The sequence below is a fragment of the Ochotona curzoniae genome, unplaced genomic scaffold (genome assembly GCF_017591425.1).
Source record: "Ochotona curzoniae isolate NIBS_2020 unplaced genomic scaffold, NIBS_Ocur_1.0 contig_2210, whole genome shotgun sequence".
NCBI classification, from domain to species: Eukaryota; Metazoa; Chordata; class Mammalia; order Lagomorpha; family Ochotonidae; genus Ochotona; species Ochotona curzoniae.
This window is the reverse complement of record NW_024465369.1, coordinates 7974381-7992352: the sequence shown is the minus strand read 5'-3', so window position 1 is coordinate 7992352 and position 17972 is coordinate 7974381. Positions and strand designations below refer to the sequence as shown.

At 37.9% G+C, this 17972-nt stretch overlaps 1 protein-coding gene across 1 annotated transcript in view; it reads left to right on the top strand.

Annotated features, from left to right (window-relative positions):
* The window catches only part of LRP1B (LDL receptor related protein 1B), a 1301643-nt gene that overhangs the window by 647351 nt on the left and 636320 nt on the right, over window positions 1-17972 (top strand). The window contains exon 17 of the mRNA XM_040971988.1: window positions 3938-4054. Within this exon, the coding sequence (XP_040827922.1) occupies window positions 3938-4054 (117 nt within the window). The remainder of the gene's footprint in view (window positions 1-3937; window positions 4055-17972) is intronic.

The window sequence follows — 17972 nt, the reverse complement described above, 5'->3', positions numbered from 1 at the left end:
CAAATTCTGTTTGGAAATTTAAATTTAAATTTATATAAATGTGTGTGTATATATGAGCACAATCTCAGTGTAGAAGTTACCTCTGAAAAAAAAGGAATATAAATATGACTGAAGGATTATGTAGGAAATTTCAAATTTGACTATTTTTTTCTGAAATATATACAATAGCAGTATGATAGCTAACAGATGAATGATTGATAGATACGCGTTGTTAGGGAGGCATGATGAAGTGAGTAATGAGAGAGAATATTGTAAAATATGCCTAGAAGAGAAAGCAACACACATATAGAGAACACACACAGGAGAGAGCGAGCGACAGACAGACATAGTCTGGAGAAAAAGTACAGACACAGGATTGATAGCCATTCTCCCTCAGTAACCAGATTTGCTTTTTTCTAATCAGGAGGAAAATAAAAGCATTTAGACGTGGAATTCCTTTGTTTCACAGTAATTCTGTACATATACGCAACCAATCCCAATGATTTAATATTTGCACTAGGCAGTATATGACTGGCATTTTCTCACACCACACGGTTCTGGTAATGTAGCAAGTATTTGTTCTTCCCTTATTCTCCATCAGATCTGTGTAAAAGTGCACTAGATATGTTTAACTCCATTCAAAAATGACATTTTAAAATCAAACTTTTTTTTGTACAAGTTTTCACATTTTGATATGAGATGCATTTTGCTTAGAGAGAAAGTTTTAATTGAAATGCAGTAAAGCTGGTGTTTGCAAACAGTATCTTTTGCTCTTGTTTCTACCTCCCCTCTCATTCTGCATATTGTGGGATAACATACACCCTGCTCCATGGCTGCAGGAGAAGTATGGTTAGGGCTGTGATGTGATACATTGTGGCAGTAAATTTCTCATTCAACTCCTAAATAAACTTTCTGGGAACATGAGGTACTATTTTTGTTCCTCATAGCAGCATCACCTATACAATCACAATATTCCGGGATGAATCAGTCTTACCTCCAGTTAGCTTAGATCTAATGATGACAACTAAAGACGTAGAAGTTGCTGCTTTTTCGTTGTTTTTGTACAAACCCGTTACTTACAAATGATAATTCGGTAAGTCTGTCTGTATGATGTAGACAGATGGTGCTTGGAAATTTGTGTGATGAAGCATTTCTCTACTGAGGTTGGTTAGATTTCCCTGTTCCCCAGCCAGCTTTCTTAATAGTTGTGAGACACTGAATTCATGTGTTTTCTTTTTCAATAATGCTCAATGGATACTGATTGGACTAGCCAGGGCATGAAAGTTCCTCCAGCCTTAGCTGATAAGGGGGCCCACAAACACCAACATGATCAGATGTAATTAAAATAGGGTCTCAGAAGTCCATTCTTTTTATCGTATCTAATAACCACCATCCTAAGAAAAGTGTCTGAGAAAGCGTGTTAGAATCAAACATAAATTATTTAAAGAAAATAGGGTGATATAACCATATCAAATCATATGATATTGGATGAACTTAATATATTCTGAGAAGGTCAGTAAGTATCCAATGACAATAAAATATGTAAGAATGCCTTTATGAAGCAAGAAAACAGAAATTACAGATTGAATGAATTATAGGATGACAGAAGTGAGATATACAAAGAAAGGAAAACATGGGCGAAAAAGAAAGGATACAAAGGACAAAAGAAAGGAAACGTGGTTAGGTAAGAAGGAAAGGAATGGGAAATTTTTTGTTAAATCCTCTTAAGTTTTTAAAAATACATGGAATATGAAAAGTTTTTACTGTAATCAGTGAAGATTGTAAGAAAAGACTATTAATCCACTCATGCTATATTCTTGTGTCCCTTCACTGAGAAAATTAATGTCAAATGTTGGATGTACCGTTATTATTCATCCCTCTCCAGGCTAATACACACACACACACACACACACACACACACACACACACACACACACACACACACACAGATTATACAAGTGATCACACACATTTACGTAATTGTTTGTAAAATGGGAAAGATCAGAAATAAATGAGAGATTATGAAATGCATTTTTAAAATTTATTTGAAAGATAAAAAGCAGTTACGGAAAGACCAAGCAGAGAGAATTTGCGTCAACTGTTTTACTCCCCAGATGTCTAATGTGGTTCTGACTGGGTCTGGACCACAGTCAAAAGCCTGGAACCAAATCTGGGTTCTGTATAGGCAGCATAGATTCAACTGCTTGATTGATCACGTGCTGCCTTCCAAACCCTGCTTTGGCAGCAAATTGAAACAGGAAGTCCAGTCATGAATAAAACCAAGGCATAATTATATGCCAGCATCTTAATTACTAAGTCAAATGCCTTGCTCCAAATGAAATACTTTAGATTCTGTGTCCTTACATATATAAGCAAGGCATATTATTATTTCCTAGTATCTCCAATTATATACACTAAAGATACAAATGGGATTTGAGGTCCAATGTATCAAATTAGTGAATAAATTCTTCATTACCTCTTCTCAAAGTCTCTGGATATAGTTACATGCGTTATTTTTGTTGTTGAAATTATATTTTTTCTTAAAAGGAAAAGACCTTATATAAAAAAACAAGTTATGTGTTATATGTATTGTAAGTGTTATATATTTAAAATATCTTAGTTAATCTCTGAAATCTTAATTTATGGATTCTGGATTGACGTGTGTTTAACTAATCTCTATATAAATCATTAAAACCCAGGCTTACAGGAGTTTTAATGAAACCTGTACTACCGTAATGAAATAGAGTAAATGTGGGGGAGGGATTTAAGAAGAGGAGAAGGATATCCCAGAGCCTATGAACTCTATCATAAAATAATAAAATCAATGTAAATAAAGAAGGCTGTCAAGCCATGTTTTACTGATAACCACAGAAACATAGACCTGTGATAGTTCTTCATGTGTTCACCCCACCTATTCAAAACCATCCGTAAGCCGAGTGCCCTCCTCCCACTATATCCAGTTTCTTTTGTAATTAGAGGATTTATACTGACACATATAAAGCTAGATTTTTAGTTTAGGGTAACAAAGGCAATGTGGAAAGGAGCATGGGGAGAGAAAAATCAAATATTAAAATTACCTAGGTTCTTAACAATCAAATGCCTGGGGAAGAAAGCAGTGAATCCGTGTAGGTTTTTATGCTTTCAAAGCTTGACCTGATTGTAATAGCAAGTGGGAATTGAATTCTCTGTTGAAGATCACCCCTAAACTGAATAAGTTGAAACCTCTGCCTTTGGCTAACACACAGAATGCAAGGGGTGTGTTTATGCTCATTGAAACCCTGTAGAGAGCCCAAAGCCAAGTTCATTAATATTCTTTGATTTTAAAAAAAATCTAACTTTAAGAATATAACTTTGTTAAAAAATGAGTACAAAATACAACTTCAAGCTAAATGCATATTTTAGAAAATTATTTTTTTTGCATTTTCATTTTGTTGTATGGATTATTTAGAGATCAGGAAGGAAATGATTATAATTGAAACTATTATAGGAAAACCAAAGTTATCACATAGACAATGAATGCTTCCTTCTGTATAATAACTATAGTTGCCCGAATATATTGCCAAATGTTACGTAAAAGCCTTTTTTGTTAATTATAAGTTAGATGCAGTTTTATTTCACTATGCATTCATTAACATATGCTGGGAAGGTTTTTTTCAATAATGAATTCATTTATGGAATTGCATGAGGATTACTGAATACCTTGTCACTTAGAAGTTAATATAATTAAATGGCAGTGCATGCCAGGTAATTGGGCTTTATGATAGATAAAATAAAATTTATGTTTTAAATTTATCTTAACAGACAATATCTTATACTGTCTTATATATCATATACAATGTCATATTGTCTATTATATCTTACATTGTAAAGGAAATATTGCATGTTTTGGGATAACCTTAATGTTCTTCGAAAGGCTTCTAAAAAGATTTTTTTTGTGTGTGTTAATTGATCATTGTAGCCAAAACATGCCAGGCAGACCAGTTTTCCTGTGGAAATGGACGTTGCATTCCCAGAGCGTGGCTGTGTGACCGGGAAGATGACTGCGGAGACCATACAGATGAAATGTCATCATGTGGTAAGTTTACAGTGAACTGTGCTTCTAACAGACACTGGCTCTGATAGAACGTTCTACCATTATAACCCCTTAAAAAACCCAATGTTCCCATATGTATAAAGACATGTCAGCAAGGCACAGGGTTTGTTGTCTTTCATCAGAGTCCTTGGACACATGTGTATACTTTCATAATAAATTTGGAACATAACCCATGCACATGGCGGAAATCAGCATCCTCAGCTAACATGATCAGATCCATATATGGCAGGTTGTGTTGGGGGCTAGATAATGTAAGGTTAATTATTACTCCTATGTTAGTAATGTTTGAGTTTATCAAAGAGAACAACTCATTAAATAAGGTTTAAGGTCACATGAAGTAGACTTGTTTCTCATTGACAAGTATTTGTTCTATTCTTGGAGCAATAAATGATGCAGGCTGAGACTACGTAGTTCATAAATCACTGGGTGCAGGTCTGTTGTCATGATTCTGCCTGACACAATCATTGACCTAAGAATATTTTTGTTGCTGCAGAACTCCCAGTTACTTTGCACCGATTCTCCTCCTTTGAAAAATAGTAACATTTGCTTGTTCAGAAATTTGCAAATGTAATTACTCTCATTTGTCCTTTTGTATCAGAATGTTTCCATATCAATTGCTTCAATAATATTTAATGGAACATAGTGAAGAAATAAGATTTTTTTGTAAGAATTATGGTTTGCATTAGTTACAACTATGGATTTTGGAAATTTCAGTGAAAATGTTTGTCCTCAACATAGGCCTAAATAGAACACATATTAAAAATATAAAACACTTCAATTTACATTTTAATAATTTAACATATTAATCCTTAACAGGTGGAATATTAAGTTTTTTTTTAATCCCTTCGATTTCTGTGCCTCTGTTTAGAAGACGCATTATTTTTACTGCCGCAGCCTTTCTTTCCTTAAGCATTTTCTTAGGCTGTAAAATTAAGCTCCATGACTCATTTTAGTTTTAAAACCTTTGAATAAAGTACAGATAAAATCATTCACAATAGTTGGTGTGATAAAAATAAGAGATGTGGTGAAGTAGCCGGCAATAAAGAGTCACATGATAAGTAATGAATTATACATCTGAGTACGGTATCTGGAATTTGAGCACTAAAACAAGTTGGAAAACGTGTCCTCATTCCTTTGCGCTGTCTGGAATTATTTTATCAAAGGGTGATAATATTTGCTAGTAGATTGCCCTACATTTTTTTTTTAAGTAAAACTTGATTCTAGTTCTGTTTTACACATTTCCATCCAGGATAAAACAGAAAGCTAATGAACAATAGGAGAAGATGAAATACAAAGAGACCATGGAATTAGAATCCCACATCAGCTAAGAGATGTCATAAAAATAAAATACATTTGGGAAATAAGGTACCAACTCATTGCAAAAAAGAACTTCCATCAGGTCTTTGCTTAATTATTCTTTTGTGTAAAGAGAAGCAGGAAGAACCTAAAAATTTAAATAATGCTCTAAATACTTTGTTCACATACTTGGTAACATCTGTGAGATGGTACTTAGATAAATTTTAGGAACTGCCAGAGAAGTAATTTATTTTTGAATGTTTGCAACATAGTTACGAAAAACATAATCATCCACATTTTTAAAACAAAGATCTTGAAATTTTTTTTTTTTTTTTTTTTTTTTTTTTTTTTTTTTTTTTTTTTTTTTTTATTATTGTTGCTTACATTGTATTGTGTAGTACAGTTTCATAGGCGCTGGGGATTCCCCCCACCCCTCCCATACCCCTCCCCCCATGGTGGATTCCTCCACCTTGTTGCATAACCATAGTTCAAGTTCGGTTGAGATTCATTGCTTGCAGACACATGCCTAGCATAAAGTTCAGCGTCTTATTGTCCAGATAAGTTCAGTGGCCTCTTGGGGAGACCTTCTATGGTCTGAAAATAGGTCTAACAGAGTAAAGATCCAGTCAGTTAAAAGCCCCAACGAGGCCACAGTATCAATATACAACATTATGGAATTAATTGACATAGTATTGGGTAAACAATATGTTAAAAATAATGCAAGTTCCCTTCTTCGAAACATCTGGGTTGAGACAGTATCAATGACAGGTTCAAAAAAAAAAAAAATAACAAACAACCAAACAAAAAATTACAGGTTAAATCAAGGCAAACATGTGGTATCTAATCTTTTGGGATTCGCTCATTTCCCTTAGCATTATAGTTTCCAGTTGTACCCATTTAGCCACAAAGAACTGCATTTTGTTTTTTTTAATAGCTGAGTAGTATTCCATGGAGTAGATGAACCAAAGCTTTCTTATCCAATCTTCTGCTGATGGGCATTTCGGTTGCTTCCATGTTTTTGCAATTACTGATTGTGCTGCAATGAACATAGGGATGCATGTTGGTTTGTCGTAAAACAGGTGTTTTGGATATATTCCTAGGAGTGCTATTGCTGGGTCATATGGTATGCAGATTTTGAGTTGTTTGAGTGTTCTCCAGACTGATTTCCATAAAGGCTGTACCAATTTGCAGCTCCACCAGCAGTGGAGTAGGGTTCCCTTTTCCCCGCATCCTCGCCAGCAAGCGTCGTTGGTGTTCTTGTTTATGTGGGCCAATCTTACTGGTGTTAGGTGGTACCTCATCGATGTTTTAATTTGGATTTCCCTTATTGCTAGGGAGCTGGAACATTTTTTCATATGTTTGTTTGCCATTTGGACTTGTTCCTTTGTGAAATGTTTGCCCATTTCCCGTGCCCATTTCTTGAGTGGCTTGTTTGTTTTGGTTTTTTGGTTGTTTTGAAGTTCTTTATATATCCTGGAAATTAGCCCCCTATCGCCTATATCGTGTGCAAAGATCTTCTCCCACTCTGTGGGTTGCTTTTTTACTTTGTTGATTGTTTCCCTTGCTGTACAGAAGCTTCTTAGTTTGATGAGGTCCCATTTGTTTATTCTGTTCTCAACTGCTATTGCTTTTGGTGTCCTTCTTAGAAAGTCGGGACCTACTCCTAGGTCTTGCAGGGTATTTCCTACATTTTCTTGCAAGAGTTTGAAGGTTTCTGGATGTAGGTTTAGGTCTTTTATCCATGTAGATTGGATCTTAGTGTATGGTGATAGATGTGGGTCTATTTTTTTGTTTCTACAGGCTATCAGCCAGTTGTCCCAACAACATTTACCAAAGAGGCCTTCCCACTTGCTTGAGCTGTCATTGGTCTTTTTGTCAAAGATTAATTGGCTGTATTTGTGTGGGTTCCCTTTTGGTGCTTCTATTCTATTCCATTGATCTTCCTTTCTGTCTTTGTGCCAGTACCAGGCTGTTTTGATAACCACTGCTCTATAGTATGTCCAGAGGTCCGGGATTGTGATTCCCCCTGCTGACTTCTTATTTTTCAGGATGGTTCTAGCTATTCGTGGTTTTTTGTGCTTCCAGATGAACTTTTGAATCATTGTATCCAGTTCCGTGAAGAATGTTTTGGGCAATTTGATTGGAATTGCATTGAAAATGTATATTGCTTGTGGTAGTATAGACATTTTAATGATATTGATTTTGCCTATCCAGGAGCACGGGATGTTATTCCATCTTTTGAGGTTTTGTTCAATTTCCTTTTTAAATAGTTTGTAGTTTTCTTCGAATAGGTCTCCTACGCTTTTGGTTAGATTTATTCCCAAATACTTCATACTTCTCTCTGCTATTTTGAATGGTATCCTGTTGGTTAGATCTTCTTCCATCTTGGTGTTATTTGCGTACACTATGGCTGTTGATTTTCGTTCGTTAATTTTGTACCCCGCCACTCTGCCAAACTCTCGTATAAGTTCTAGCAGTTTCTGTATTGAGTCTCCTGGTTTTTCTATGTATAGGATTATGTCATCTGCATATAGTGAAAGCTTGACTTCTTCGTTTCCTATACGTATGCCTTTGATTTCTTTTTCTTGTCTTATGGCCTCTGCAAGTACCTCTAGGACTATGTTGAATAGCAGTGGTGATAGCGGGCACCCTTGTCTTGTTCCAGATCTCAGTGGGAAGGGTTCTAGCTTTTCTCCATTCAGTATGATACTGGCGTTGGGTTTTTCATAAATTGCTTTGATTATGTTGTGGATTTTCCCATCTATGCCTACTTTGGCTAGAGTTTTTAGCATGAAGAGGTGTTGGATTTTGTCGAAAGCTTTTTCTGCATCTATTGAAACTATTATGTGGTTCTTGTTTTGCTGTTTTTGGATATGGTTTATAACATTTATGGATTTCCGAATGTTGAACCATCCCTGCATCCCAGGGATGAATCCTACTTGATCCGGATGAATGATCTGTCTGATGATTTTTTGAATTCTATTGGCTAGGATTTTGTTGAGAATTTTAGCATCAATGTTCATCAGAGAAATAGGTCTGTAGTTTTCCTTCTCTGATGGTTCTCTGTCCGGTTTTGGGATTAAGGTGATGTTGGCTTCATAGAATGAGTTTGGGAGGGTTGCTTCCTCCTCTATTGTTTTGAAGAGCTTGTAGAGGATTGGGGTTAGTTCTGTTCGGAATGTTTTGTAGAATTCTGTAGTGAAGCCGTCTGGGCCTGGGCTTTTTTTCGTTGGGAGATCCTTGATGACTGTTTCAATCTCTACCTCGGTTATGGGTTTATTTAATTCTGCAGTTGCCTCCGGACTGAGTTTTGGTAAGTGGTGGGAGTCCAAGAACTTTTCTATTTCTTGGTGGTCCTCAAATTTGTGGGAGTACAGTTCTTTGTAGTAATTTCTAATTATTTTCTTAATGATTGCAGTGTCTGTTGTTATGTTGCCTTTTTCATCTTTAATGCTATTAATTCTCACTTTCTCTTGTTTTTTTTTGGTCAATCGGGCCAGTGGAGTGTCTATTTTGTTTATTTTCTCAAAAAACCAACTTTTTGATTTGTTGATTTTATGTATAGTTTTTTTGATTTCTATTTGGTTTATCTCCTCCCTTGTTTTGATGATTTCTTGTTTCCTATTGTGCGTGGGACTCTTCTGCTGCTGTTTTTCCAGATCCTGGAGGTGTGAGGTTAGTTCCTGTATTTGGCGTCTTTCTTGGGCCTTGACATGCGCTCCGATTGCGATGAATCTACCTCGTAGCACTGCTTTGGCGGTGTCCCACAAGTTTTGGAATGTTGTATCAGAGTTTTCATTGGTTTCCATAAATTTTTTGATCTCATCTTTGATTTCTTCTCTGACCCAATGTTCGTTTAATAGCATATTGTTCAATTTCCACGAGTGCGTATACTTCTTGGGGAGTTTTGAGTTGTTGATTTCCAGTTTCATCCCATGGTGGTCTGAGAGGGTACATGGTATGATACTAATGTTTTGGAAGTTGTTTAGATTCGCTTTATGTCCTATCATGTGGTCGATTCTGGAGAAGGTGCCATGCACCGCTGAGAAGAATGTATAGTCTGTGGCCTTAGGATAAAAAGTTCTATATATGTCTACTAAGTCCAGTTGTTCTATTGTTTGTGTGAGCTCTGTTGTTTCTTTGTTGAGTTTTTGTTTCGTAGACCGGTCCATTGTTGTTAGAGGTGTGTTGAGATCGCCTACAAGAATTGTGCGGGTGTCTATGTCTTCCCTTAAGTCTGTAAGTAATTGCTTTACGTAACTAGGTGCATTAAGATTCGGTGCATAAACATTAATGATGGTGATTGCTTCTTGATGGATCATTCCTTTCACCAGTATAAAATGGCCTTCCCTGTCTCTTTTGATGTTAGTTAGAATGAAATCTATCTCGTCTGAAATTAGGATAGCTACCCCAGCTTTTTTTTCTCGTCCATTAGCGTGAAATATCTTTTTCCATCCCTTCACTTTCAGTTTCTTTGCATCCTTTCTGGTTAGATGCGTTTCTTGTAGGCAACAGATGGTTGGGTCTTGTTTGATGATCCATTCTATTAATCTCTGTCTTTTGATTGGTGAATTTAGACCATTTGTGTTGAGAGTTAAAATTGAGAGGTTGCAATTTTGCCCTGCCATGTGTTTGTGTTGTGTATGTGTTGTTGCCTATGTAGTTGTCTTGTTTGTGCGGCCTTTAGTTTGGAGACCTTCTTATTTGCCAACTTTGTTTGTGATTTGCCTCCTTTTTGTCCGGGACTAGCGCATTTCTAAGGAGACTTTGCAGGGCTGGTTTTGTGTAGACATATTCTTCTAGTTTTTCTTTGCTATTGAAGTATCTGATTTCGTTCTCAAATACAAATGAGATCTTTGCTGGGTAGATTATTTTTGGTTGACAGTTGTTTTGTTTCAGGACTTGGAAGATCTTTGTCCATTCTCTCCTTGCTTGTAGGGTCTCTTCGGAGAAGTCAGCAGTAATTCTGATGGGTTTTCCCCTGTATGTGATCTTTTCTCTACTTCGTACTTGTCTCAGGATTCCTTCTTTGTCTTCATTGGAGTAGAACTTGAGCACCGTGTGTCTGGGTGAAGATCTCTTTGGATCATGTCTGTTGGGAGTTCTCTGTCCATCCTGTATGCGGGGTGGATTCGTGTTCCAAGTGTTTTGGAAGTTTTCCTGTATAATTTCATCAAGCACTGCTTGCATCCCAGATTCTCTTTCTACTCCCTCGGGGAGGCCGATGATCCGAATATTCAATTTTCTAAGGTAATCCTTCATCTCTTGCATCATTTTATTAGTTTTGCTGAGGTTTGTCTCTAGCTGTTTAATTCGCTGGGCACTTTCATTTTGTGTGTCTTCTGTTTCAGAGATCCTTTCCTCTGCCGCATTTATTCTGTTGATGAGGCTTTCAATTTTATTCTCTTGGGCATCCAGTTTGGTTTTGATTTGTTGTATTTCGGTGATTATGCGGTTCTGGTAGTCTTCCAGCTTTGTGTCCACGTCTCTGAGAAATTTTAGCATTATTTTCATCAATTCCTTTGCTGGTAACACGTCCATGTCTTCATCTCGCATCGCCGATATTGATAATGGCTTTTGGCCCATGTTTGGTGGGGTGCTGGCTCTTTCATCTGGAGCACAGCTCTTTCTAGTGGTTTTTCCCATTGCGTTGGTGTATTCTGGTAAGGCAAATGGACCCGTGTGTTGAGGGGCTGTCAGGTGCTTTCCTGTAGAGATTGGAGCCTGCAAGCGTGGTGTTGCCGGGCGTGGTAATTTTCAAGGCACCGTTGGTGCGTTCTCAGGGCCCGGGGCTGTAGAGCACCACCTTGGGGGCCCAGTGGATTCCAGGCACACTCTGGGCACCTCTTCTACAGGTGTGCCACCGCAGGGCGTGGAGGGATGGAGGCGCTCTCTGGGCGCGCCCCCTGCACGGGAATCCACAGGACGTAGAAGGTTTTATGTGCTTTCTCCCTGCGTTCTCCTTGTCAGGGACTGCAGGGTTTTTCAGAGCCCGCCTGGTGTGTCTCCCACACACAAGACTGTGGTTGAGGCACTTTCTGGGCGTGGCTCTTGTGCAGTGATTCCACCACTCGTGGTGTGTGTGTGGCTCCTCCTCACAGGACCGTAGAGGAGGTGTGACCCAGGCGCCCTGTTAAAATAACTTCTCAGCGGGATCGCACAGTGCCAGTGTGGCACAGGAGATTTCAGAGCTCTCCCGGTGTGTCGCCTACACTCAGGACTGCGGGGTGGGAGGCGAGGAATGGACAGTTCACACTATGGGAGTGGCATCTGCGTGTCAGGGACACACAGCGCTACACTTCCCAGTTCAGCACCCTCCTGACTCCTGCGCTACGGAGGCGGCTGCTGCAGGCGGGACCGCCTAGCCCAGCCCGGCGCGGCGCTCAGAGTCCTCCTGGTGCTGTCGCCCACCCACAGGGTTTCAGGGTGTCGGGGATTCCAGACTCCCACCAGCAGCCTCCGCGCGCTGAGATGCACTGGCCCACTTAGCGCAGGAAGATCTGAGGCGCTTTCCCGGGACCTTTTCAGCCACCAACACGCACCGCTGTTCCCAAGGCACAGACCTGACAGTTTCAGGTTGCGCCCCTTGTGTTCTCAGAGGCTGGAGCCTCAGCAGGGGGTGGGGAATGCGGAGGCTGCCACGTTAATCCCCAGCTCACCAAAGTCCGGCTGCTGCAGTCTGCTTCTGCTGTTGTTGAAGAATTCCGCCGGCGACGATCCCTCCGATTTCCCTGTCTCCAAGCTGGCCGCGTCTCCCGTCAGGCCGCTCTCAAAGGTGACTCAGCAGGTCTGGAGTGGGATGTCGGCTTCTCTACCTTTGCCCTGCTCCGTTCTCGTTGTTCTTCCGAGTTGTGTGGAACTTTTTGGCTCCACACTGTCCCAGGGAGTTTCACGGACCTCTCCCTACGGTTTCCTGCCGCTCCTCTTCGCTGCCTCTGCAGCACTCTAACCTTCTCTCACTGAACTCTCCCTCATAGCCTTTCTCCTACGTCGGCCATCTTCCCTCTCTGAAGATCTTGAAATTTAATCCACTAATTAATAAAGGAACTGAAATTAAAAGACAGTAATTTGTGTGAAGTGATAAAAGTAAGGAGTAGCAAGTTATGGCTATGGATTCATTCAAGCTTGTAGCTAAACCCCAAGCATTTCAAAGTGAGTTTGTTTTTGGTTGTGTGAATGATATGTGCAAATTGAAAGGGCAATGACATTGTGTTACCCTGAACATCTTCTTTAAATGAATTAATAGATCTTCATGGTTGTGTCTGTATGTTTTAACATCTCCTGCAGGAGAGAAGTCCCAATGTGGTGCTTGCCTGTTAATATCCCTCACGTAATGTCAAGTTACCAACCTGATTCTGAAACATGGAACTGGGAATGAAAAGGCAGGAACAAAATATAGACTTCACTAGACAAACAGAATAGGAAAAGTAGCTTCAGGAAAAGTGTGATAAGATCAAAAGTAAATTATGGGTTTTGGTATTAATTTTTCTTTTTCTTGGATATTATTTATTTGAAAATTTAGGCTACTCTTTAAAATGAAACCATGTGCTTAATCATTACTTTTGGAATCACACAAAATTCCAGCATACAAACAGCTATGTGCATATGATTTCTTAGATGAGTCATAGTTTAGTTCCAAAATATAGCCAACTTTTTTGGAGTATCAATATATCATTCAGACAGGCCATTGTTAGTACTATTTCCTCTGCAAATTGTCAAAAGAAGATTCTGCAAAAGTTTTTTGTATGCTTCTTCATTAACAACCTGGATCATGTTCAAAGAAAACTGTTTTGCACCAAAATAGTATCAAATTTGTATTTTTAAAGTATGTATAAATCTGTGACCAAGAAATACTTGAGGTATTCAAAAATTGTTAACACTGTTGCAGTTGGAGATGCAAATTTCAGTATAATTCTCTAGAATCTGTCTAAAAATAATTCATTTGCCTTTATAAGTTGATTCACATTTCCTCATCACTTTCGCAATTTAATCAACAATTCTCATGGAATCTGCTCCTGTTGACTCTTGATCTCGATGAAGGTTGATCCACTGGTTTTTCTACAAGATTGAATTTTGTAATGCTTACATTTTACAAGCACTTGTTCTAAACACTGTTTTTCCTTACAGAATAGCAGGGTACATGGTATCTCTGTGTTCTTAATGTTGAGTATAAGATAAGTCAGTCGGTACTGTGCAATAGCTATAATTCCATTACTACATGTAAGTGTTTATCACTTTTCCTCTTCCACCACATTCCTACTTTTTTTATTATCTCCTGTGCAAATTTGTTGAAACATACCCACTAGTACACATGACTATGTAAATGTTTATTTCATGCATAGAAATTTAGAATATGTTTTTTAAAACCAGCCATTCCTTTACCTTCAGACCAGAGGTGGTCTCACCAAGAAATCGTTGAACTTACCAGGGTAATAAGATGCTGGACTTTATGTTTGGTAAATACTTCCAATGAAAGAATCTTGACTGAATTTGAACTGTGGTAATGCAGCAAGGTGGAGAAATCCACCATGGGGGGAGGTGTCGGGGACTGTTGGGGGGAATCCCAGTGCCTATAACACTGTCACATAATGCAATGCAATTAATACTAATAATTTTTAAAAAAGAAAAGAAAGAAATAAAACCAGCCATTCAGGCCCTTAATGTTAAACAAAATAACTGGAGCACAGGATGCTCTGTGTCAAAGATGCAGAATATATTAACAGATGTGACACACACTGAATCTCAATCTCATTCACCGTTAGCTGCCTTTTTTTCATAGACTTTGTTAATTGAGGTGAAATTTAATACATCCCTTATCCAATAGAAAAAAATGTTCTAAAACTAATCCCAGGGTTGTTCATCTAGTCATTAATTGTGTATTTTCAGGAAAAGTAAAAACTGGGAATTTCTAATTCTTTAACTCTACTGGTGGGCAGCTCAGTTGTCACAATATTATTTTTTTGTGGAACCAATATCCACCTTCATAACAGTTCTGCCCATTAATACTTGTTAGGTACATATCTGACATTATCCACAGTATAGCTGTTAAGATAACTGAAAAGACTAATAATGTTGTGACCCAATGAATTAATCAGCTGCTTATGTGCACCCTGATCACCCATTTGGGAGATCAGAAGGGTGGTTCCTGGATGCTGGCTTCATCCTGGTCATGAATTGGTTATTGCAGCCATTTGGGGAATAAGCTAGGAGATGGAAGACTGTCTCGTTCTCTTGCTCTCTCGTGCCCTGCTTTTTTACTGCCCCCCTTTTTTTCCTGTGTTTAAAATAAATATGTTTAAAAGAGTTAATTGCGGACAATTTCAAAACAGATATGAGAGATCTTGAAAAAACTGATGGAAATGTACATCATGAAATAGTAGGCATGGATTTAAAAATTTTTTAATACCAAAATAGAAATGTGTTTGATTTTGTCTTTGCACAAATTGTTTGAACTCACTTTGTAGATGGACGGGGTTCACTCCATTCAAGACTGTCAATCATAGACTTCTTTCTCTAACAATTCTTAGCCTCTTTGCAGTTGTACAGCTTGGAATAGGTCTCGACCACAATAGGGATGCTATTGGCATCTGCTAGTCTTGTGCAAACATTTTGTAACACTTGTATCGCATTGTATAACAAAAACAGGTATTTTGTGAAGCCAAGAAAAATGTTCTTCTGAATTAAGCTGATGCAAAAACAACATTTTGTGGATGAAGTTTTAAATGAACTAAGTCACCTAAATTTTGGATCTTCTTATTTATCATGGGACTACTTCTCAAAAGTCAGATAAATATACAGAAATGCTCTGTTTATAGCACTGTGGTGATTTATACTTATGAAAATGCAAGCAAAATTTAAATTTGCTGGCATAATATGCTTTTATTTTATTTGTGTCATGTCAACCTCTACAAATACTGAATAAAAATATTTTGACACACTTATCCTACAATTATTGCCAGAGTTTTACATTAACCTTCATCTGTCCATAGCTTTTAAGTTTTTAATTGGGAGAATATTTTTTACATTATTATTGATCTCTCCCAATATTCCATTAATTTCAAAATGACCGCCAGTATTCTGAAGTGTAAAGTTTTTGATATTCACTTTTTGTATATTGACATATCAAGAGAATAATTTTTTTAACAAGTGGTTGCTTTAGTTCTCTCTTGCTTCTAATTTGAAGTTTTAATTTCTTCTCAAATCTTTTCCTTATTTTCCATTTTGACAATACTAATTTTTATTGAAGGGATACACACCAAAGAAATTGTGAAACTGTTTGCTGCTGTGCACTGATACATTTCTGGCTTAGGAGTCCTTTCTCTTCTTTGATGCCTTTATGTTTGAATATTCTGTTCTGTTTATCAATGTTATGTAAGCTTCTGCTGAATTGCCTTTCTTTTAACTTTTATAGGCAAGTGTCTTGATTTTTGCATCTGTTATCTGTTATAATTTTTTCTTTAGAACACACTGGACAAGTGTGGGTGGTGAATAATGAAACCCACTGACAGAATGGTGAAAAGGGCTTTCTGATTCCCATTACTAATAGAGCTTCGCCCAACTTTCTTGGTTGAGGATATGAATTGCCTGATGTGCTTAATGCTGGTGAAGATTCCCAGACAGCACCCCTCTCCACCAAAGATGCCATTGGGTTGACCTTCAGATGAAGTCAAGAAATCAGTATTCTAAGGAAAGGCACCTCACTATTCTACTGAAACAAGATCCGAGGATTTAAGATCTGTGATTTCACAATTGCCCACAAACGAGAGATTCTCAGGGCTACGACAACAAACCACAGTTTTAGAGAAACAGGTTATTCTTCCACATTGGTAGGGGCCAAATTCCATAAATAGGGTGTCATAGATGCTTTGACAGAGCCTTCGGGGCCTTGCCTGTTTGAGCTTGTGCTTGCCATCGGCATCACTTTGCTAGTGAGAGCAAAACATTTTCTGCCTCTTCCTTCACGCTGCTTTCTTCCCTGTGTTGCTGTAAAATCTCCCCCACCTGCACCTTTTTTTTTTTTTCTTGTACAGTAACACCAGTTGTAGCTTTGGGTCTTAATCCAGGATAATCTCATCTCCAGATGTATTACTTTATTATATCTTTAAGGATTCTACTTCCAAATAAGTCTGTCTCCATAGATATAACTGTGCTTGAACATATATCCAGATCAGCTGCATCTCAGGCACTTTTCGTTCTTATTTCATCAATTGTTTCAGAATAGAGACTTAGTTAATTTTAAAACCTGCTTGGATGATCTTAATACACACTGAAAATTGTCAAACACTGTTCCAGCATCTGTACTATAGGCCCTGCCTCCTGGTCACTTACATGGTCTATTTTATCTTCTCTACCTTTAGTTGCCCTTGCTTTTCCATCCCATCCAGAGTTCTATACTCTCTGGAGCAATGCTACCTCACCAGCCGTTGGGTGGATCTGAAAGGCAATAATAGTTCTAACTGCCTTTATGGAACTGATGTTGCCGAAGTAGTTGGAAGCATTGTTGTAAAATGCACAAATTGGATCCTTTTCCTGAATCTGCAGAAAGTCAGTCATTGACATTGGAATGGTAAAAGAAAGCAAGTTTTTTTCTGTTCTTTTCTATTTTGTTTGTTTTGTTTAACAAAATGCAAGTAAAGAGACAGGCAGCTGTTCCTTAGGAGGTGTTAGAGATTAAAATTGGTCCTGATTGATGTGTGATTAACTTCTGTGCAAGTTTCCAATTGATTGTTGAAGCTCATGACCTCCCTTTGGTCAGTGATACTATGCTCTTTGAGGAATTGGTGATGGCTAGGAGGTCTTTTGTTGGTCTAGGGGTTATATGAATACAGTAGTTACATTCTGTCCAGATATGGGAATTCCCCTGCCCAAACCACTCCAGGGCAATGTTGGCAATTGCATTTCTTATCTATTGGAGAAGCAAATGACTCTTGAGTCCCTGATTAGCTTAAAAGGTCAGCTGGATTATTCCCTTAAGTCAGGGAATGTCCTTTGATAAAGGGCAGGCAAGTATACTGTGTGCTAAGGGAGACAGACAGGAGTCTGGGTTCTGTTTTTACATGACAAGGGTTCAGTTTCACTGATGAAATTATTGCCCTTTTATATTTCCATCAAGAGGAAACGTGGATTCTTCAGAGACTTAAGGAATGTTGATTTGCTCATTGGTTAAAAAAATGAACACACACACACCTAAACCATGGCACAGACATACACATATAAATCAAGTTAAAATGAAATAATACATGTAAAAATCTAGATAGTGAATGGCATATGACCATTCCAGGAAGTTTCACAAGTTTATCTTTTCTTTTTTCTTGCAAAACGTTTTCTATTCTCAAATATATATAATTTCACCCAACATTGTAGTTGACACAAATGAACTTGTTTCAGAAAGTAACATTTCCCAAAAGTCTAATTTTGTAAATTTATTGTTTGAATTCTTATATTGATCCTAGATCCATTTAGCTTCTTTCATGCTAAATTGACATCTTGTGAGCAGACGTTCTATGTATATTTTCCTAAAATGTAACCAGTATATCAGTAAGTGATTTCTGTTACTGTAATCCTGTGTCATTGATGTTACAGTCTTTAGGACAGATGTAAAACC